The 23,378-nt window shown below is 43.1% G+C and overlaps 1 protein-coding gene across 8 annotated transcripts in view; it reads right to left on the bottom strand.

Moving 5' to 3' along the window:
• Nucleotides 1-23,378, bottom strand: part of DAAM1 (dishevelled associated activator of morphogenesis 1) — a 160,620-nt gene that overhangs the window by 85,939 nt on the left and 51,303 nt on the right. For all 8 annotated transcript variants that reach the window (XM_008534762.2, XM_008534765.2, XM_070594148.1 and 5 more), the window contains one exon: nucleotides 9,220-9,439. In XM_008534762.2, the coding sequence (XP_008532984.1) occupies nucleotides 9,220-9,402 (183 nt within the window). In that variant the 5' untranslated portion in view covers nucleotides 9,403-9,439. The remainder of the gene's footprint in view (nucleotides 1-9,219; nucleotides 9,440-23,378) is intronic.

The raw sequence follows: 23,378 nt of genomic DNA, 5'->3' as shown, positions 1-23,378 counted from the left end.
CTCAAATACTTGCTGAGCATCTCAAGTATCATCCTGCAGTAATTAGCTATTCATCCAGGCCACATGCATTTACTGAGCACTACTCTGGGCCTGGCGCTGCTCTAGGTGCTGGGGATCCTGAGGGTGAAAAAGCCAGATAGGACGCCTGTGTGCCAGTCTGCTCCCGGGGGCGCAAAGGTGCCTATTCATAGTGCATTTCACATAATGAGTGTTCCTTACCGGAGTAAACTCAAACTGTCTGATTGTTTAAAAGATGGCAAAGGACTTACGGATTTTTTCTTCTACATCTAAGAAAAGTCCATCTTTCCTGAAAACAACCCATATATATATATATTCTAAGTGAGCTATCAGCCATTGATTTAGTTTATTTCTTAAATATTACATTGTATATTGAAATAAACAGTTAGCAGCTGTGGGATGTTTCCTGCGGATTCATTTAAAATTGGACACGAGAGAAAAAATTGAAACTTTTTTAGGGATCTGGTTTTCAAAAAAAATAGTAAATACAGTTCTCCATCCATGAGCCAGAAAATCATAACTAGAAGATGTAGCTGGTACTGAGCTCCTATAACATGCATCAAGAAACAGTTTGAAATTCCAGCAGAATTCTGGGAATTGAAGACGGGGGAGGGGAGGGTTCCAAGCACAGTGTGTAAAAATATTCAAGGACGGTTTAGGACTGAAATAAACCATCCACGTATCACATATTTACTTCCCACAGGCCATGTGACATATGTTTTGTGAGAGCAAATTGTGTTCAGATGATTCCCAGGGCATCAATATATATTCTATGTGCAGTTATTGATACAAACTACCAGATTGTCCTAGCCATTACTGAAACACATTTTCAAAATTACACTTGAAAGCTTATCTAAACCACACTACTTATGGAGATCAAATTATTCTCCCAGTCTTTTAAAACCTATATTGGCGTATATGGGGACACAGAGAGAGTTGGCAAGTCAGTATAGTATGTTGACTTTGTGTAATTTACACATGGTAGCCTGAGGATTAAGTTAAATAATCAGATTTTAAATTGGAGCCAAAAGCTAAATAGGAACATGCTACTCAGAGTCTCTTTAGGATTCGTAGTAATGAAAATCATCAAGGCCAAGGGGACTCATAACCAATTTCTCAATAACATTAGTTCAGAGATTGTTTCACAGTATTTATATCTAAAAAAAAAAATTTTTCATGTTTCTTTCCTTTATTTCTCTGCATCCCCCCCAAATCAGTCCCAGGGATCTAAATTAAGAAGCACCCAGAAATAAATGTATTGATTAATAACAAAGTACCTAACATGAAGTCAAAATCTAAATTTAACAGCCTGTAGAAAAGGACATTTAGAATGATCTTGGTGAGATAAAATATAAATTTAAGACTAGAAGGAATAAAACGGTTTTGTGGTTTACCTTAAGCTTTACTGAATTCGTTTAGCGAATCAGAGGACAAGAAGGAAACTTAAGAAGCCGTCTTGACCAACTTACTGTCGCTAAGCTGACAGGACCTCAACCAGTACAAAGAAATGAATGCTGTCCATGGATGACAATCTACTGCCAACACGCTTTGACTCTTAGAAGTAATGCAATGTTCCATCCAAAAGTACAACAGATATAAGCAAGCAGAACCACCTACACTATCACCCTGTGTCACACACCACCAGTTGTTCTCCAGGCCAAAATAATTTGTTTATAAAGTTCTGGGTTTGGGATCATTCTTTGTCATATATTGGCAGCAGTTCACATCTACTACATAGGAATTTGAGCACTGATCACATTTAAACCCATATCTACATTCCCACTTCCCTCTGTGATGTATTGCATACTTTCATAGTGTTCTCAACATTTTTCTATGAACTCATCAAGTTGATTTATCCAAAAATGCCACAGAGTCAGGGGCAGATGTACTCAATATTTTTTTCCTTCTTTGTCAACTAATCATGTCCTTTAGCTAAACAGAATTTTCTCTTTTGACCTTTACAGATGTGTCAAATGAAAAGAAATTTTAACCTCACAGATATAGACAATTTTAATATCAATTCCCTTATTAGATTCTGATTTTTGGCTTCCAGACAACCGAACACTTTGAGACTATTCTAGATATTCCCTTGAAGTCTTTACATAGTCTTACTTCCTCTACTTAATTACTGAGCAATCCTTTACACTCTAATTAAGAAACAATAGATTAAAACTATGACTCCCTACAACCAGTTCTTTTTTTCAATCAGATTAAAATGTTCTTGCTACCCAATTTTTGCATCTTTCTTGGAGACAGGAACTGAATAGCTCGTGCAGGAAACTTTCTATTCCTAGTCATGATCTTAGTGTAAAAGGCGAGTTTTAAAAATAAAGAGATAAAAAGTGTTGAAACTTTTCATCGATTCTGGGGATAATGGAAGAATTTCATTATTAAAGAGAGCTTAAAATAGCCCAAGTAATAAAGAAATTACGTTGACAGCCTGAGAAGATGGGTAACAATTCACATAGCTAGTAAAAGAACAAAAGTTGTACCCTGGTAAATCCCTAAGACTAACTTGGATTCCTATAGCTCCTTTCATACCCAAGTGACTTCAGAATATATTGAAAAATGAAGAGATTACTGATGTAGGTTCCCAAATGAATTCATTTGGCACAGCTGACCTTGACTGTGAATTCAACTAACTCTGCTTTATCAACTAAATTGTCTCATCCCTGCTATCTTCATTTCTCAAATTCTGTGCTGGTTACTAATGTTGAGAATGTCCTCAGTACTTAATAATAATAAAACTGACCCTATAATAAGTAATTATATTTATGAAGATACAAATCTTCCCACCATCCTCTGGTATCCACCATCATTACCTTCCCCATAGAGATTTTAACTTTCATTTACAATCCTCAATAGTATAAATGGTAGTTTCGCGATCAGTAATGAATTTCATAGTAAGTTCCTTTAAAATATTTTACATGTCCTGGAAGGCACAGCACTCTATAGTGTATTCTCCCAAAACATTAGACTCATTGGCCAAATAAATGGAAGACTAAGCACTGGATTTGAAGGAAGGCAGATTAACCAGAAAAGAGTGGAAAATGGAATTGGTAACATTTCAGGCTTAGAAAAACTTGGGTCCACACTGCATATTATTTTCAACCAGCTATAAATTCACAGTGATATACTGTATTAGAAATGAAAGCTTTCCTCTAGTAAGTCTATGAAACTGCTTCCAAATACACAAACAATATAAGTACTATAAGAGGTGAGATTTACTACAATACACTTCAAAAATAATAACCAGAGTTGTCTTAAACCTGATTTCTCACCTAAAATCTCACCCAGGAAAAGCAGTTGGATATTTTGCAGGTTTCACAAGGCAAGAGAGCTAAGGGAATCTGTGAGGAGATGCCAATTCCAATAGTAGTGTTGCTGTGAAATGTTCTGTAGGAAACCCTTAGCCCATCAACTCTTGGCATATGCAGGAATCTATGCATTGGGTAGAAAAGTGGAAGGGAGCTCTTAGTAATTCTCTCTTTCCTATTTCAGAATTAAAGTAGCCAGAGGAGGTACATAACAAGAAGGCATCTCACCTCAACAACTGGACTCAAAGGAAAATATACTCATAATCTACCCAAGGAGAAATGACAACTTCTGCTAAAGTTACTGACACCTCTAGAGGATGCAAAGAGCAATGGTTATTTTTGTAAATGCAACCACATAGCAAAATATTTTGAGTGCTTTGGTACATTTGGTCCACTGAGAAACTGTAAGAAAGCAGAGGTACTTTCCTCTGGTTCAAATCAGAATCTGAGATATATAAGTAAATCAATAATACAACCATCCCCATCCCCATTTCCAGGCTCACCTTTCAGAACCCCCAATCCTCCAAGTCTCCTATTTCATACTCCATCTATACTGAACTCTTAATTCTTTGAGCCTTCCACACTTTCTCTCTTAGCTCCCAACTCTATCTATGCTGTCTCACTGTAATAGCCTTTTCTCTCCTCTTTGCTGGGATCTTCCTTCTTGTTTTTCAAGTCTTGCAGTAAATGTCACTTCCTTCAGGAAGCTTTCCAAGATCCTTCTACACTAGGTTAGGTATCTGTGGGGTTTGGGGGAGGTGTCAGGAAATAGCACCCTTCTTCCCCAGCAAGTTTGGATTTAACTGAGAGCTAAGTTAAGGAATCAAACAAATGGAAAGCAAAATACCTTCCTTTTCACTCACGGAAGCCGAGTTGGAGAAGTGCACTTTCATCTGCAGACAAGAGGGCTTGCTGAGATTTCAGAGCTGAATTAGATACCTACCCATCAGTCAGAGACAGCTGGACAGGTGCAGAACTCCCCAAGAGGGCTCATTCCTATGAAATTTATAGCACCAAGGGTCACAGAATGTGCGTTTTCTGAAAGCAGGTTGATTTGCAGAGAAATAGAGAAAGGGAGAGAGATTGAGCTTTGCATATCCCAAAGAGGAATGGGAAGAGAAGCCGGGAATGTCACTACTGGGCAAGAGAGCTAAGGGCGACATAAATGGAACCTCTGAATGGAACTCCCTCCTGGTGAAAAAAGGGCAATAAAGGATCTTCCCCAACACAATGTACTGCTGGAGCAGCCCTCGGTCACACTGCGTAAGACGGCGTGCTAGCTGCCTGTTTCCCCCGCCAGACCTTCCGCCCCACAGTCATTAAGGACCGTGGCTGTTTTGCTCACCAGTGACCTCAGGGCACAGAGCAGGCACCTACCACATACGCACACACCTTGAAAGAATTAGTCAATTAATGACGCATTCCTCTGTTCATCTCAAAGGAAACCTTCCACTGCTAACACTGAGATGGAAAAGTTACTTGGACAAGGACAACTTAGAGAGTTGTCATGCCTCCTCTTCAAGTAGGTCGGTGGGGATAATCTAAGACCTTTAAAAGCCTGTAGAAAAGACAAGACTACAGCTGAATCTTATTTTATGGGAACGTGCTAAGCCTCAGATTGGTTATGTTCTTGATTTGTGGCTGAGGCAGAGGACAAAGCAGAAGAAGTGGAGAGGGGAGGTGGGGGAGATAATATAAGAAAAAGGATAGAGGCTCAAAAGGCATAAAATATCTGGTTAGCAGAGATTACACAAACTCTCAACTTAATATTTTATTTTTAAGTGTCCCAAATCAGTTAAAAATTGTTAGCAGGGAGACTCTATTTGGTAATTCACAAAAAAAAAAAAAAAATCTCAAGTTACATGTCTTCAGTTCTCCAGGAGCTATAGAACAGCTTTAAAAGCAGCTGGTCAATCAGTAGGGAGTAAATAATAACAAGTGTTGGCAAAGATGTGGTGAAACTGGAACCATCACACACTGCTGGTGGGAATCTAAAATGGTGCCACTTTGGAAAACAGTCTGGCAATTCCTCAAATGTTAAATATAGTGTCACTGTATGACCCAGACGTGCAACTCTTAGGTATACCCATGAGAACTGAAAATATATTTCCGTGCAAAAACTTGTATATGAATGTTTATAGCAGCATTATTCATAATAGCTAAAGACTCGCAACAACCCAAATGTCCATCAATGATCAATGGATAAACAAAAAGTGGTATGTCCATACAATGGAATATTATTCAGCAAAAAAAGAAATGAAGTACTGATACCTGCTACAATATGGATAAAACCTTGAAAAGATTATGCTAAGAAGCCAGTCACAAAGGACTACATATTATATGATTCCATTTATATGAAATGCCCAGAATAGGCAAATTCACAGAAACAGAGAGTAGATTAGTGGTTGCCAAGGGATGGGAGGGTTGGGAAGAAATGAGGAGTCACAGTTAATGGGTAAGGGAGTTGCCTTTGGGGGTGATGAAAATGTTCTAAAATTTATTGCAGTGATGGTTACACAACTCTGTGAATATACTAAAAGCCACTGGTTGGTATACTTTAAATAGTGGATTATACGGTATGGAACAGTATCTCAATAAAGCTGCTATTAAACAAAAAAAATAGGCTGGGTGTGGAACTAGGACCCCCAGAAACCACTACATCCTGAAACTGGAATGAGTCTGATTCCACTGCCGGTGGCAGGGAGCCTGTTGGAGAACAAGGCATACATTGCGCCCACCTTCTTTAAAGACTCACGCGGCTGACCTCCCATCCGGGCTTGCTTTATTTATGAGATGGTAAGTCTGCAGTAAGCAGTTCTGCAAGAAACCTATTTGGTATCACTTCTAAAAACATCAAATGAGTGAGTCATCCGGAGAGGCCAAGGAAACCAGCCTACAACAACCGGCTCTGATGAGATGCTTTCCAACAGATACGGAGGTAAAACAAGCTGCAGGTGAGGACCCACACTGGCTCACTCACAGCAGGCAGATTAGCTTTCAAGAAAACGAAAAAAGCTAGGATATCTGCTTAGGGTGTTGTGCCCAGAAAACACCTGAATTATCTACCATCCTTCTCACTGCACTAGGATGTGCGGTGTAAAGCACCTACTAGGTGCCAGCCTTTTTAAAGAAGCCATTCAGAGAGACAGTATGATTTCTATTTTATAGGCAAGGAAATAAACTCAAATTCCAACAGAAACCATCTTAAAGGAAGTTATCCTAGGTTTCAAAGTGGTCTGACTCTGGAGGCCACGCCCTCTCCGCCTCCCATGTGGCCTCCCTCTCCTGTGTGCAGGCAGAGGCAGAACTGCTTCTGTGACTCCTCAAGAGAACCAGGGCAGAGGTTTCCAGTGGCTCTGAGCCCACCTCCCTTGCCCCAGGACATCCCTGACAGTTGGGTGGATTTGTGGTCCAAGTCCCCGAAGTCAGGAGTAGACAGAAATCCATCCGTTACTCACCAGGACAGATAGAAACCTCAACGTAATTTGTTTTCCAATGGTTTCAGCTTAAAGTTCTGGTTTGGCATCAGTGTTTTAACAACTAACAGCTGCAGGCAATTTTCACACAGAATAAAGACATCAAGAAGGCAGAGTGGAATTTTCTCCCTTATGAATCCAGAACAATGAGCTGTCTTCAAGATGTACACAGAGCTGCCACCACACAGGCTCTGGCTTAGATCCCATGTGGGGAGTCTGACAGAACACAACTGAAAGGACAGTGGATGTGGATGCTTTGAGGGTACAGCTCTGCCCGTCAGCACCACTACCACCAAGGAGGCCTTCACTTATCAGCAATATCTGTCTCCTTAGGTTGACTTTTGGTTTTAAAATACTTAAGTGGGAAATAAAATGAAGCCTGTCAAAGCATGACTATTGCCCTTCCTGAAACCATCATGGAAGATGATTCACTGCCCCTCCCTGGGAGAGGTCTTCTACCCCCTCCAATGACCTCAGGCTTGGTCAGGTGACTTGTGCTGCCAGTCTCTACAGAAGAATGATACATCCTTACCCTGTGAATTCAGGAGTGGCCATGTGACTTGCATTGGCCAATGAAATGTGGCCAGAAGTGACATTTCCAAGCAGAAGCTTAGAGCCTGCTGGCAGTTCGCCATGACTCTCCTCTTCCATCAGGCCTGAGTCTTAGATAGAAGGCAAGGAGCAGAACGACAACTGACCCATAGTGGACATACAGCATTTGCAAAAGGTCACTCTGCTGTTGTAACCACTGAGGTTTTGCTATCGTAGGATAAACTAGCTTCAGATGACTGAGACGGCCATTAACGTGGATCCCCTCCAGTTCTTTTCTCACCTTCAGTTGCTCCTCACAACTCACCGTCTCCAGAAAGTCTTCCCTGGCCACCCTCCTCATGGCTGTGTCCTACGCCCCACAACACATTTACACACAGTCTCTGCAGAGGCGGCCTGTGCTTCTTCCTGTGGTGGCATTATCCCTTTATCGGTCCCCTTTTGCTACTGAAGCTGTCAGCTCTTTGGGAGCAGGTTCTAGTTTGCTATTCCGAATCTCCTCATTAATGCTTAGAACAGAGTTCTGCATGCAGTGGAGATGGAAGAGGGTAACGATTCCTTAAACACTGACAATATTCAACATCATAAAGCATAATCATTGCGCCAAGAGTCACCTCTTCTTTTTCCTAACTAATTCTGCTTGGTAACAGGCCCATTAATCCACTCAGGAGACCAGAACTCAAATATCAGCTTCATAGTACTCTGTCATACTGGCTTATCTTATAAGATAGGCTTACAAGTGACTTCTGGTCTAGCAGAGCTGGAGTGACACCATCAGTTCAGATGTTACCCTTGGAGGGTGACACAGCCTACATTACTTTCTTGACCTGAGAGTCATGCAAAACGATAGCACTCTCTAGTATCTGTTGAGCTACAGAAATGGTCTGATTAGAACTGACTCCATTAGAAAATGCCAGTGGTGATCAAGGGAGGACAGAGTACTCATGGAACACTTAATGAGCACCTAATAAGGGCCAGGCATTGGGCCATTCTCGGTATGTATTATTCTCATTTGAACATTACATCAAACTAGGAGGAGGAATTATTTTTTCTCCCCTTTCCAGAAAACAGGCTCAGAAAAGCCATATACTTTTCCCCTATCTACATAGATAATAAAGACAGAACAGTAATTTGAACTAAAGTCTTCCTAATCCCCATGCCAGTGTCCTTTAAACTATGCTGTAACAGCCTAAGAATGGAAAGAAACACTACTTCGGAGAGGATTGAAAAGCTAAGTTGAAGAGAGCACTTACATCTCCTGATGACTGGGTCCTACACCAGATCTCTCTCTCACTTCAGTATAGTGGAATCTAAAGTATGATAGCATCTATAAAAAGTTTCCCACAACATTATTATTGCAATCCTATCATTAGGATAAATAATTATACTGTACTGAAGTAATAATGTCTTTCATCAAAGAATCAAGGACAGAAAGGGCAGTGTGACTAATTTTTAAAAAGACTACACTGGGCCCAGGGGTGGAGGAAGCAGTGGGGAATCCCAGGAGGTGTGAAGCAGATGAGGGAATCATCTATGCACACGGGCATAAAGTCAGGTTGGGATGGGGAGAAATTAGAAAGGGCAGCTTCGGTGCAGGACTGCCACATTTGAAGACCTAAAGGTCTGAATCCCTCCACTTAGAGCACCAGCAAAGCCCTGTGACATCGTAATGCTACCCTACGCTCTTCCGTCTCCTTCTCCCCAGCTCGGTGCTGACAGTGGGGGGGCAGGTATAAGGGACAGATGGGGCCATCTCACTGAAGAAGGACAAGCCCACGGCTGACCAAAGCAAATCATCCACGTCCTCCCCTCTCCCTCCCGGCCCCCAAGCACCACCAGGATGGAAGTCTGGGACTCACCACCAGCTCACTGAACATGACGTCCAGCTCCTCCACAGGGGGCATGGGCAATGCTGGCTCCATGGTCTGAAGCGCAAAGTTGCTATCGTTTCGCAGCCGATATGTGATTTCTGGGTGATCATTATTTCGGAAACAGCAAAAGATGAATGAAATCCCCCGTCCACCTCTCTTCCTTGGGGCCATGACTGAACTCTGTTCTATTTCTTGGAGTGACTAAAGTCTGCAGAAAGAGAACATGACATGGTTAAGTGTGCAAAAACGATTAAAAGAATTTTTTTTAAGTCACATCAATTCAAAAAAAAGCGCCCTGCGCTGAAGGCAATGTCAGTACCCTGCAGGGCATAGAGAGGACAACCCCAAGAGGGTCTGGAAGCCAGTGGGGCAGAGAGTACATGTCTTGTCACTTGTTGGATGCTTCCTATGACCAACTACTGAGCAAACGGTACAAGCCCAGCCTGAAGCCGCATTTCTCAGAACGTGGTTAAGTGACGCATGACTGTGTATGTATTTATGAATATATGTAAGAAAGGGTTAATAGCAGTGACGTCCAAAATAAACACAGGGGATTGGAGAACTATTCCTTTTCACTTTACATCTTTTTGAATTTGAATTCGTACCATAAAAATACATTTTTTATGATTATATAGTTTTTTTAAGTTACAGTATATGCATTGCCTCAGAAAATTTTCCAACTCATACTGTCAAGTGAAAAAAGCAAGTCAAAGAATAATGTGTATAGCATGATACCACAATGTCTTTTTAAAACAATCTCACACAAAAACCTAAATTCGTTTACATGTAAATACATAGCCAAAGGCCAGGAAAGATCCACCACAAATTCCTAACTCTGAGAGAGGAAGGAGACTAGGAAAAGGCAAAAAAGAAAATGTTCTTTTAGTGCTATATTTTTTATAATGAGCACATATTTGTGAATAACTTTTGTAGATTTTCAATTTTTGAAAAGAGATAGGGTTGAAAGAAAAAAAAAAATGCTGGGATGTGAATTGGCCCTTCATGAATGGGAAGGGCGGAGGAGGAGAAATGCATGGGGACGATGGTGGGACAAAGGCGTGAATTCGAGGCAGGGGTCACCAGGAGTCAGACGAGAGAGACGGGCTGGGGTGGAGGAGCTGCAATCAGCCTGCAGAGTCTGGATTTATCCCACTGGCAACTGGGACTCACATCGAGAAGCCTCCCCTACTCTTCTCTCGAAAAATGCAAGCAAGCAAGCAGATGTGGTTGGGTCTTGATGACTCTTCTTTTTTTTTTGAGGAAGATTAGCGCTGAGTTAACTACTGCCAATTCTCCTCTTTTTGCTGAGGAAGACTGACCCTGAGCTAACATGGGTGCCCATCTTCCTCTACTTTATATGTGGGACGCCTACCACAGCATGGCTTGCCAAGCAGTCCCATGTCTGCACCCAGGATCTGAACAGGCGAACCCCGGACCACCGAGAAGCAGAACATGCGCACTTAACTGCTGTGCCACCGGGCCGGCCCCTGACTCTCCTTTTTCAGAGCTGTGGGCAGGTGACCTTGCTGGAGAAGCTACAGTGACTGCTGAGCACCCTCACAGAGAGTAGATTGCAGATCAGCAGACGATGTAATGAATGTCACCATCCTGACAAACGCAGCGTGTGCTGAGAGACAGGGCTAAGACCAGAGCAGAAGCTTCCTGAGAGGAAGAGGAGGCCCAGGGTGGGGCCGAGGCCTGCAACTATCCTTGAACTGCTCTCAGGGCCGCTACCTAGAAGCAGGAGCAGAGCTGTGTCACCCTCCACGCTGAATTTAAAACCAAGGGGTGGAAGCTCTAAGGAGACCTAAGGACAAACTTTTGAACGTCTGCAATTGGGATAGGATGGAGGTGAGGAGTCCCTGGTTCTGTTTTCTTCAGACTAGAGTCACCTGTTAGAAATGCCTAAGGTATAAGGTGCAGCTACTGTGAGATGGGACATGGGGGAGAGATCAGAGATTTTTCAGTATGTGCTGATTTGAGCTTCTCACTCCAGGTTCAATTCCAGCAGCTCTGCTTTTGTTTTTTATTTTTTTTTTGAGGAAGATTAGCCCTGAGCTAATGTCTGCCACCAGTCCTCCTCTTTTTGCTGAGGAAGACTGGCCCTGAGGTAACATCTGTGCCCATCTTCCTCTACTTTATATGTGGGACGACTGCCACTGCATAGCTTGATAAGCAGTGTGTATGTCCGCACCAGGGATCCAAACCGCAAACCCCAGGCCACCGAAGCGGAACATGTGAACTTAACTGCTGCGCCACCGGACCAGCCACCCAGCAGCTCTGCTTTTATCTGTTTTGGATGTTGAAATATTAGGTATCAATCTTATTTATAGAAACTTCCGGTGGCTACTCACTGCAATTACAAGAATATGCAAAGGCCCTCCAACAGCTTCCAAGGGTCTCCACCATCTGGCCCCTACCTGCCTCTCCACCTCAGCATGTAGCACTCTTTGTATCAGTCACTGTACTTCAGCTACACAGATCATGCCGGCTCCCACCTCAGGGCCTTTGCATCAGCTTTGTCCTTGACTGGCATGTTCTGGCCCACATCTGTGAATGGCTGATTTTTCCTCTTCATTAAGGCCTGAGCTTGAATTTCACTTTCTCAGAGAGGTCATCCCCAAAAGCGTGTCTGCAGCAGTCCTCTTTCCCACTCCAGTCACTCTCTATCCCTTCACCCTGTGTGACATTCTTCATGGTAGTCATCACTGTCTGAAATTATCCTATATGATTATTTCATGGTGGCAGGGGCCCCACATACATTATTCATCGCTGTCCCCAGCACATGATAGTACATGGGACACATGGACGTGGGATGCTCACATATTTACTGGAGGGATATTGGACTTCTACATAAAATCTCACTTAAACCAAGGACTTTACTTCAAAAAAACTTAAAACTATGGGAGGTGGGGATGAAAGTCAAGGGAGCCTTAAGCTTTATCTGTAAGATTTTATAATTCTAAAGAACAATGTATTCATATATTATTTATACAATTAAAAATAAAAGTATACGCACAGAAGAGAGACTAGAAGCAAGTGTGCCCACATATAACAATGGTTAGTTCTGCACAGTGAGGAAATGGATGTCTTCTTTGAACTTCGGTTTTGTTCTTAAGTTTTAAAAGTAAAACTCAACAACTTACAGCCTCTCTTCCAAATCAGAGAATCCAATTCCAAAATCTGTCACAAATTTCTTGATTTTGTAATTAACACAATGATGCAAACTCAGGTAAAAGTTCTCATAAGTAACTATGATTTGCAAACACTTCCAGAGTCAAGGTCTCCACTCACTCTAAGGGATAGTGGCCTCTGAAAGCTGGCAACTGGAAGTCTTTGGGAGGAGCAAGGAGGGGAAATGTTAACAGCAGGGTGCCCTCAGGGAGCCCTACATGATGATTTGAGACATCCACTATCCCATTATGTTGAAGCACACATCTCCTGGCCTAGGGGGCACTTGTGCAAGGTCACAGGAGACATATGTAGTACTTGGAATTCCCTTGGCAAGTGTGTATTAATACCTACTATATTCCAGGCACAACAGTAAGCTCCTAAGGATACAGAAAGAATGGGTCACTAGAAGCTTACAATACGGTGGGAGAGAACAGTGCACCAAATAGTTATAACAGAGGTAATACAGCATATCACATCAGTAAGTTCTACATAATGGAGCAAGAAGTACGTAGTAGAAAATCTGGGAATGGTTTTTGATGGATGAGTGGAGCTTTGATAGATTATGGAAAGAGGACATTTAGGCAGAGGGAACAGTGCAAGCAAAGGCAGGAGGTGGGAAGGGACATGGAGCATATAGGGAATGAGTGGTGATATGACATGGGTTGTGCGGATACCACCATCTTCCCCTAGCAGAGCCTTGGGGCACTCATCTCCCTGCTCAGAACCCACAAAGTCTCCCCAATACCATTCTAAATTGGCTTTCAGTGTCCCACCAAATCAGATCCAACTCAACTTTTTCGTCTTTTCTATTTCCTTAAAAATATCCTATACTTTAGCCAACAGACCATTTTCCATGCCCCATGACCATCTTCTCTCCTCTCATCATCCATCCAAGTGGTCCACTCATTCCTTCTGCCCTTGTCTTTGTCAACATTCTCCCCACGCTGACAGTACTGATCCTGAGAGTCCTCAGTGTGGGGAGCCGACCCACTGCTGGTGGTAGCTGAAATGTGCTTTGACATTTCTAAAGGGCAATTTATCAAAGTCTTAAAATAGCCATATCTTTTGACCAAGTATTTCTACTTCTGGAAATACATTCTAAAGAAATATTCAGAGATACTATCAAAGACGTTGTAACAAAAGTTTTCAGAGCATTAACTATAATAGCAAACAAAGGCATAAAACAAGTGCTAGTAACAGAGGACTAAAGGAAAAGGGTAAATAAATCATGGCACAACTAGATGACAGACTCCTGAGCGGTCCTTTGTAAAAGATGTTAATGACATGCAAATACTTATGATATATAAAACAAAGAATATGTGTACAATGTCCCATTTATGTAAGAAAAAATTTACATCTATGAGCAGGAAAAAGGACAAGAGAAATGCACCAAAATGTGAGCAGCAGTTAGCTCATGTCAGACGTACGGATCACTTAAAAGAAAAAACGAAAAACTCTTCTGTACTTTCCAAGTTGTTATCACAATAAAGATATACTACTTTCACAGTTAATAACATGAGATGAGATTTTAAAAAACACTTTATATGATTTTTGTTTATATGACGGGGGGGGGGAATGTGTATGTAAAACTGTTCCTATCAAAAAAATCCAAGCTATGGTGATCTATACACCAGCTTCTCAAACTCTCCGTGGTGAAGTTGCTCTCCCTCCAACCTGTTATAAACTACTTTTGTAAAATACAGTGCAAACATCTCGGCAATGTCAAACTGCTGTAGGAATTTCTCTAAGTGTACAGTTCTTGCACACTTTGTTAACCAGCACGGGCAGGCAGCAACAGCACTGATGTGCACCAGCAGATGGGAGTTAAGATTTAGCTCATTAAAACATAACCGTTAAGGTTTGTCTCCAGTGCGTGTCCTGAGGGCAGGAACCATATCCCACTCAGTAGCCAGGCCAGCGTCCTGCATATCCTGTCACTCGACCATCAGGAAAGTGAAGAGAGACTGTTCAGGGACCACTGTCAAGGTCTAACAGGGAGGCAGTGTTCAGGCTGCTGGGAGATGGGGGCACGGGCCAGCTCCTGGAAGGTCCTTGGGTCCAAGCTCAGCCTTCTAGCTCACTCGCAGGCAGTCTTGCTAACCTACCCAGCTGAATGTGGTCTGGGCCCTCTTAGCGTTTTGGGACCCCCATGTGGCACAGCCAACAGTTACAGTAATTTGTGGCCTGGGTCTTCCTTCCCCCATTCAAGAGTCAACTCCAGGAGGAAAAGTGCTCATAACATGTGTCACTTGGTGCCGTGCACATATAGGAGTATGACCAAAGTATTTGGGAAACGAATAAAGAGAGCGATGGCTTTACTTTTGCATTTTACAAATTGCTTCACTTAAACCCAACTTATATTACATTCTGGCTGTATCAAGGAGGGGTGCAGAAGACATGTTAAGATCTAAAAAATCAGTTGAAAGTATCTTTCAAGTCTTAAAAAAAAACGCCACAGTTCTATAAACAAAAGAATATGAAGGTCTTGTCTAGTTTCTAAGATGAGTAATAAGAGACAGAGCCTATTACATTTAAGAACCTAATTGAAACCATTTTAATAAAGACAAAATATTGCCTTTGACAGGTGATTTGTGTTTAAAAGCCTCAGTAAAGCCCATAGGCCAAGTTTTGACGCTGGCTCCTCCGTGGAACCCCAAATACAAGGTCTTCCATTAAACCCATCCTTAAACTGTAGACGATGGCAAAGCTTTGAGATCTCCAACAAGCAATCTCTTTTTCTTTGGTGAGGAAGATTCACCCTGAGCTAACATCTGTGCCAATCTTCCTCTATTTACACGTGCGTTGCCACCACAGGATGGCTGACGAGTGGTGTAGGTCCACACCTGGGATCCAAACCTGTGAACCTGGGCCACCAAAGCGAGACACGCCAAATTTAACCACTAGGCCATGGGGCCGGCCCCCACAAGCAACCATTTTTAATACACATATTTGGAACTTCAGTGTTCAGAGCCTAGTCCCCTAGAGATAGAACAGAATAGGAAGCAAAAGTAAGCATCCCACTTGACCCCTCAGTGGCAGTTGACACTCTGCCCAGCCCCCCTAACCGCCCTAGCACTTCACTAATGAGTGATTCCAACAACTGCCGGTGTGCATGATTTTAGTAATCCCATTCACACCCATCATTTCATTCCATCATCCTCATTTCACAGCGAGACTTAGGAGACTTGAGAGGCAGCAGGGCACTTAGGCAGAGAGAAGTTTGGGAGATACTTGATTTGCTGGTAAAGGTAAAGAGATGTTGATTCAGAGGAGCTTAATTGGTTGGGAGTGGGGCGGGGAAGCTTGGCAGAGGTCAGGGGACCTGCTTGCTTAATCCCGCTGGAATCCAGTCCCCACCCTCTCCAACCTCAGGGCCACAGCCTTCGTTCAGCCTCCCCTATCTCTCATCTGAACGACTACAACAGTTTCTTACTCTTCTCCCTGACCTTGATACCCCAGTCGAGGGGTTGACAGATCTTTTCTGTAAAGGGCCCGATAGTAAATACCTTAGGCTTTCTGGGCTACTAAGCCTCTGTCACAACTCCTCAACGCTGCTGTTTTATCACGAAAGCAGTCACAGACATCTGTGAACATGGATGCCTGTGTGCCAATAAAACTTTATTTATAAACACCAAAATTTGAATTTCATATAACTTTCTCATGTCACAAAGTATTATTCTTTTTTGTTTTATCACTTAAAAATGTGAAAATCATTCTTAGCTCCTGGACCATACGAAAATAGATGGTGTGCCCATGTTGGCCTAAGGGTTGAAGGCCGCCATCAGCTGCTCTAGTCCACATTCATTCGCTTAATTCACTAAGTCAAATGTTTATCGATTACTGACCATGTGCCAAACACTGTGCTAGGCACTAAGGAAAGAGGGATGAAAATTCCCATTTCGGTGTACCCGTAGGGAGCTTATTTGCTCTGGAAAAGACAGAAAAAAATCAAGTCAACTAAAACAAAATTATTGATTTTGGTTAGTGTTATAGGGGATGCCAGAAGAAAGTGAAAGAAAACGGTGGTGATGGTAGTGGTGGTGGGAGGGGACAGCTACTTCAGGCAGTGTGATCAGGGAAGGCCTCTCCAGAGACGGGGCGTTTAAGCTGAGTCCTAATGGATCCATGGGACTAGCCCTGCAAAGTGTCGGGGAAGAGGACTCCAGGCAGCGGGAGTGTGTGCAGAAGCCCAGAACAGGTGGCGAGCTTGGCCTGCTTGAGTCAGGGAGGGAAACCAGTGCGGCTGGAGCAATGTGAGTAACGGGAGGTTGAGAGAGACGAGGCTACAGAGGACAGGGGCCCAGACCCCAGGGCCTTGTAGGCCAGAGTGAGGAGTCTGGGATTTATTCTCAGCACGTCATAAATCTGATTCTGTCACTCAGCTCTGCAGTGTCTTCTGGATACAGTCCAACTTTCTGGCCTGGACTACAAGACCCTCCACGGCCTGGCCCCTGTCTATTTTCTACCCTCATCTCCCAACACCCTGAAGACTGCGCACCCATGTGCCCACCTCACACTTGCGCACACAGTCACCAGACCTTGACAGGAATCACACTTCTGAGCCCACATCCTGCAGTCCTCTCAGCCCAGGGTGCTCTTGTCCTTCTTTACCTGACCATCTGCCACTCACCATTCAAGATCTGCTCAAATACGGCTGCTTTCATGAGCCTTAAGTTTCCCAGAGATGGTCACACATTTCTTTCCACACCCCTAGCACCAGCTACATAGTTGAATATTTTTTTGCTTCTCTGCGTTATTTTTTGTAAACTCATGTCCATTTCCTCCACTACACCATGAGATCCTGAAGACAGGGACTAAGTTTCATTCAGTCCCTGGCACACAGTATAATCTCAATAAATATTTGTTGAATGCCGAAGCAGAAATGCCTAAGTGACCAGATGGTCTCATCTCTGACCTTCGGGGTACGTAAGTGGGTGTTCTTCCCACAGTTGCCTGCAGATCTGTTTTTCACAACTGCCCAAACATTTGAAGTCAATCAGGTCGCCAAGTGCTCCTGAGTCACTTGTCAAGCTTTTGGATGCTGACAGTAGCCTTGCCCACAGACTTCACCCTCTGGGTACCTGCAGCTTCCCTGGAGAAGGGGGTTCCTTCTGGCTGAACTAGCTGGTGCCTGATTTTTATACCCATCCTCAAGTAAGTTCCATTAGAATAGACACATTGATAGAATCTTTCAGACTTTTCCCCATTCCCTACATTCAGTGAACACTTTGCCCAAGAAAGTATTCACTTACTCAGCTATCATAGCCAAGATTCCTCAATAGGCCAGACACAGTGTTAGGTGCTAGAGATGCAGAGAAAGAAAATCCACAGATTCAGGGAGGTCACAGCCTAGTGAGGATATTTAGGGAGCAGTGAAGTTGGTCTTTCTGTCCAATGAGGAGGGAATGCAAAGTTACTGAAACCAGGGGCCTGTGTTTCCACATCTTGGCCCCTTTTTAATCAGATCATCCTAAGGGAAAGGACTAATTCCAGCATGACAGCTGGGCCCCCAACCAGAACACATCTTCTAATCTCAGCTTCTGGCATCGTTGCAGAGGGAAAGAAGTCACTTCTGGGACATCCAAAATGCAATCCATCTATAACATTACAGATGACTATTGCTATGCTGTGCACAAGGAAGCAATTAAAAAGCTACTTAAGATTCTGGAGCAGGTGCATTTTGCTTAGCAAAGAGTAAGAAATTTAATCCATCTCTGGCCTATCTGGAAGTCAGAGTCATTTGTACTGCTCTTCAACAAAACAAACAAGACTCTCAATGTGGTTACAGTAAAAAAATGACGGCCAAATTTTAAAGAATATAGATGGTGATCATCATGATGATAAAAACATTGGAGAACAACTTATAGTCCACAAGAAAACCCTCCCTAACACTCTTCCTTTGATAATACCAAGTTGCAACATATACGTGATATGTAAAGTCTATTTTCCACAAAGCAACACACAATAGTACCTGATATACGGGGAAACCTGAAGGTCATGTTGACAAAATAGATGTGTACGATACACACATCATTTCAGCGCGTGGCATCAGGGACTTCTGCCTCTATAAGACAGAGAGAGAAGCTCGCTGGCTAAGTTTCCAAGGTTTTTCTCTAACCAAAGCGGTTATGGGGAAACAACAGCTTAGATGCTGGAGGAAGGGAGAGACGGAGAGACAATGAGTTCCTGCCAGCCACCAAGTGGGTTGAACAGCTGAGAGTTTCTGCACGTAGTGCAAAGTGCAGTGCGGACCACACACGGCGTGCCCCACTTCTATTATTTTAATCAAGACAGACAGTATTTCACATTGAATTCTCCAATTATAATTTCAACACTAAAATACTGTCATTGTTTATTATAAATAGTCCCTGGAATTTCTGAAACAATGTCACAGGCATAAAAAGAGGAACAAGAAAAAAAATTTACACCATGAGAGTAACTTTAAAGAGAACGGTTGGGAGAGCCCTCATTTTAATTGCCATGCCTATTGTTTTCAGGGCTGCAGTTTACCCCACAGTCTGCAATTTTCCAAAGGGCCCTGACATGCAATTTGGGTTTCAACAACACGATAATGCTAATCCAAATTCTCTTATCAAGAAGAATGTGAAAGGAAAAAATTGCTTTGCATCTTTCCTTGGCCATCTCTCTCCCCTCTCACATTCCTCATGTCTGGTTTCATTTCCCAAGTACACCAGATGCCAAATACTATTTGGAGCTTTAAAAAATCATGGGATACAGCCTAAAGGTTGTAGGAGAAACGTTTGAAAGGGGATGTGTTTTCTCCGCAAGTTTCAGCATCCTCTCCACCAGGAAACGGAAAGGGCGTTTCTCAGTGAGTGTGTCCAGTGGAGGGACAGCCCTTCCCACACACTTGGTCCCCAAAGCATGTTCTAATAGGGCACTTCTTGGAGTGTCTCCTGGAAATTCACCCAGCAGTCAGTCCTCTCAGCCCAGTGACTTTTCTGAACAATCTGGGCACCCCACCATCGATGGGGAAACCCAAACCCAAACATTCAAAAAAGCCGCTGGCACTCTGAAAACACTTTCTGCTCCACTGCCTAAAGCAGGCCAGCAGAAGCAAAGCCCACTCCCTCCTCTGTCCGCCCTGCATCAGTGTAGGTGGGGGTGGGCAAAGTGGAAGCCAGAACCAGGCCTCTTCCTTCCCCACTTCCTCCCTAGATAAGAGAGGAAGGAAACAAGTGAAGCCCAAGCACACCCTCAAGCCAGACCAGGCCTCAACCAACACATAATTAACAGTCTTTCTCCAAGCCCAAGTCAGACTCCCCCCAGAAAACACCCCCTCCTCAGGGAAAGGGCAAAGGAGGAGACCTCCAGATTTCACCCTAAAAAACTTGCAATGACTGCTCTGTCATGACTCAAAACTTTAACCATGGGTTTAGGGCATAAATCCTTAAAGCCAATACAACACAGTTCTCGAGTTAGGAAATTTGTGCTGTTCACGTGACAGAAACCAGTCTGGAAGCCAGGACATCTCGTCTCGATCATCTGGGAGAAGAGCCAAACCTAAAGTGTCATTGGAGCTCCCCACCAAAGAAAGCAGAGCCTTGCCAGAGCGCCTGTGCCCTTGGGCCTGCTGACCTGTTGCTGGTCTGAGTTAAGACAATAAACAATTTTAAGCTGAAGCTGAAAGAAATGCAAATCATTTTCCCCCTTTGGGTTTCTGTCTTCACTGCCTCTTAAGGGATCCACTCAGATTGTACAAAGACATATTTAAATGACGGGGTTACACAGGAAGCTAGGACTCAATGGCCAGCTTTGTCACATCAAAGCTCTCACTCTTCCAAGAGGCCAAGTTTTGTTCTTTAAACAAACATGTAAAATAATGCAACTTTCTTGAGTCACCCAGCAGCTCTTTCACAAAGGATAAGAGAGTAAGACATCACAGTCACTGGAAAAGAACAGTTGTACATTGCAAGACACCAGCAATCACCTGCACTCCATCTGCTCCGGTCCTCTGCTGACCCCACTGCAGTAACGCCTGTAGTCAGAGTCGTCACCACTACAGGTAAACGTGGTGCCTCTTAAAATGTCTCCCCACCGCAATGCCCACCTTCAGATACTTTAGATTTCAGATCTCCCTCACAAGCTGCCAACCCTTTGGTGCCATCCACACAGAAAATGCAAATGACGTTAAAAGACATTGCCTAAAAAGAAATATATTGTTACGCATTTATTTGAAAATTCTCACAACTGAAATAATTCTGGCAAACCCTGAGAGAGAAAAGGTTGAATAGATATATACTTAGGTTGAACAACTATGTTTTCCAGATCTTCAAGCAAAGTTCAGTATGGGTTAGAGAAGCTAAACTGGAAGCACGCTGGGCCAAGGATTCACGCACACCACCGTCCTCACGGTTAGGTTAAGTCCCTCTCCTCAGTGAGGCCATAAGACGTGGTCCCCTGGAAAAGCGAGCACAGCTACCGCCCTCACAGCCCACATACCAGATGCTGTTCAATCTTCTTCCTTCTCAAATATTACCACTACATTCTATCATCGAGGCATTTTATTGCCAAGTAGATGTAATTTTTATTTGTACCCAGAGAATAACGTCTGCTGGCATCCCAGGGAAACTACAGTTCTCCAGACTGAAAATAAAGAAATACAAGCTCGCCTAGGGGTTTTGTATGTTCACGTTTACTGAAAGCAAATTTTAAAACTCACTAATTACCTTCTTCTTTTCATGTTCTTCTGACCACTCTTATACCAAGATTACTTTAATCCAACTGCAACAGGAGAAAATGAAACACCACGTAGAACAAACATTCTTGGTTAAAATTAGCCTCGCTCTCTGGTAACTGTTAAGAAACCCCCGTCTTTCTCACAGCAAATGTCTCTGCTTTTCAGTTGGGGAAAAACCGATGAACAGACACAATATGATACAGGCAATGGTGGAGTCGCGACCCGGGTTCAAATACCAGCTCAACCACTTCTTTCCCGGGGTGACTTTAGGAAAGACTTCAGCATCCTCAAGTCCTCTCCAAACGTCTGATGGATTTAAGGACATTACAAAGGGAAGTGAAAACCACACTAAAAAGTTGGAGGGGCGATTTATATTTGTTAACTACTGTTTGCTAGAATTCTGTTAACCAGATTCCTCTCTCTGACATTCCTGTGTGTATCAGCAGAACAAATTCCTGGAATGAGGCTGGTTAATCTCTGTGAGGCCGTTGTCATCACTAAATCCAGGGCTCTGCAGGTTAGTCAGCTTAGCTGCAAACTGTGGGAAATTCTCTCAGGGTTTAAATTCTCTCAGATTAAATTAGATTTAATCTCAGATTAAATTCTCTCAGATTAAAAGAAATCTTCGCTTTCCCATATATTTTGAAACACTCAACAGGTTTAATATTTCAATCCAACCACTTATACAAGAACTACCACACAGCACACCCAACTTAGTCACTACAAGGACGCTGACATTTGCGAGACTGACCCAATTCCCCTTCACATTTTCCTCAGTCACTGATCTCATCTACTTATGATTCTACTTCTTACATCAGAGGCATCTGGCCTGCCCAGGAAAGTGTGAATTGGTCACCAAGACAGAAAACCTACTGCAAGCCCCTGGGGCCACTGGCTTTCACACTTCTGCCTCAGAAAGATCATTCTGAACACGTGTGCACACAGCCAACATTTGCCATTAAAAATGGAAAAAATCTTCATAGAAAGCTAAGTACACAGTGATTCCTGGGTTTAAAATTACAGTGTGGTGAGTTGTTTACTAGATTTTGAGTCTCCCCACAACGCTGGCTGCTCAGAGGGGCTCACTTTGGGCAAGGCCAGCACCACACCTATGCTCGGGCTGTTCCCATTGAGTTCTGCTCATGACGAAGCAGGAAGAAGCCACCCAGAAACAATAAGGACAGATGATGGAGTCACATTATGAAAGCTGGAACTCCCTTCAAAAGAAGCACCCTGACCTTCATAAAAATCCTACCTACAAATTTTACATCATAAATCTTCAAGAGAGGTTTATGGGAAGACAGTAGAAGCTTCGGCGGAATGCAAGCTCAGGTGCAGAAAGAGGCGGTAAAGAGGCACTCCAGCCTCCACCTGCTTCAGGCGTTGTGTGGCTCTCGTGGTGCTGCTCTGCAGTCAGCACTGCCCCAGCCCTTGATGAGAGAGGCACACTCCCTCTAATGATTAGAAGTGGAGGCATTGCTTTGTCAGGGCAGCCTATAAAACTAATTTCCAAAGACTGCACTACAATGACCTATAGAAATAAAACTTTGACATGGAATTTCCTCAGTCTCCCTTCATGTTGGGAACCTCCATGAGCACTTAGATACACAACCCTCCAAAGTCAGAACAAACTTTTATTTTTAACACTGGGGGGAGAGAGGGGATGAAAGAAAAGGGGTGGCGGAGAAGACCAGAAAAAAGAAAAAAACCTCAGCCCCACAACGGGCAATCTAATAAGCTGTGGATGGGAAAGTCAATTGTATCAGCTCAGCGGAGGGCCATCCTGCAGTGTCTATTGTTGTTTTTAATGGACTGGCCCTTTAATCCACACCTAAAAATTCTTAGATTCCATATCGAGGGATTAACCTACAGATATCCTCACACACAGGCACAGAGATATATTAACAAGGATGTTCACTACAATGCTGTAACAGAAAGAAAACAGGATTCCTTATTCATAATAGAGAATGTCTAAGTGTCCTTCAACAGGGAAATGTTTTAACAAATGTAGGTGCACCCAAAGTATAAAACACAGGTTCTCAGACTCCCATGCCCAGGCCTTATCCCATACCAATTATATCACAATCTCTGGTGTTAGGGGCCCAGGCATGGGTATTTTTTCAAACTCCGCAGCTGATTCCAATGTGTAGCTAAGTCTGAGAACTAGTGCTACAGAAACCTATGCCCAGGTTCAAAAAATGGGCTAGGTCCATGGATAGTGACATGGAAAGATCTAACATATTCAGAGGAAAAAAGAAAAGAAAGAAAGAAA

Source organism: Equus przewalskii, chromosome 25 (genome assembly GCF_037783145.1).
Source record: "Equus przewalskii isolate Varuska chromosome 25, EquPr2, whole genome shotgun sequence".
Lineage (NCBI taxonomy): Eukaryota > Metazoa > Chordata > Mammalia > Perissodactyla > Equidae > Equus > Equus przewalskii.
Note: the sequence above shows the minus strand (reverse complement) of the source record. Positions and strands in the feature narration are given on the sequence as shown.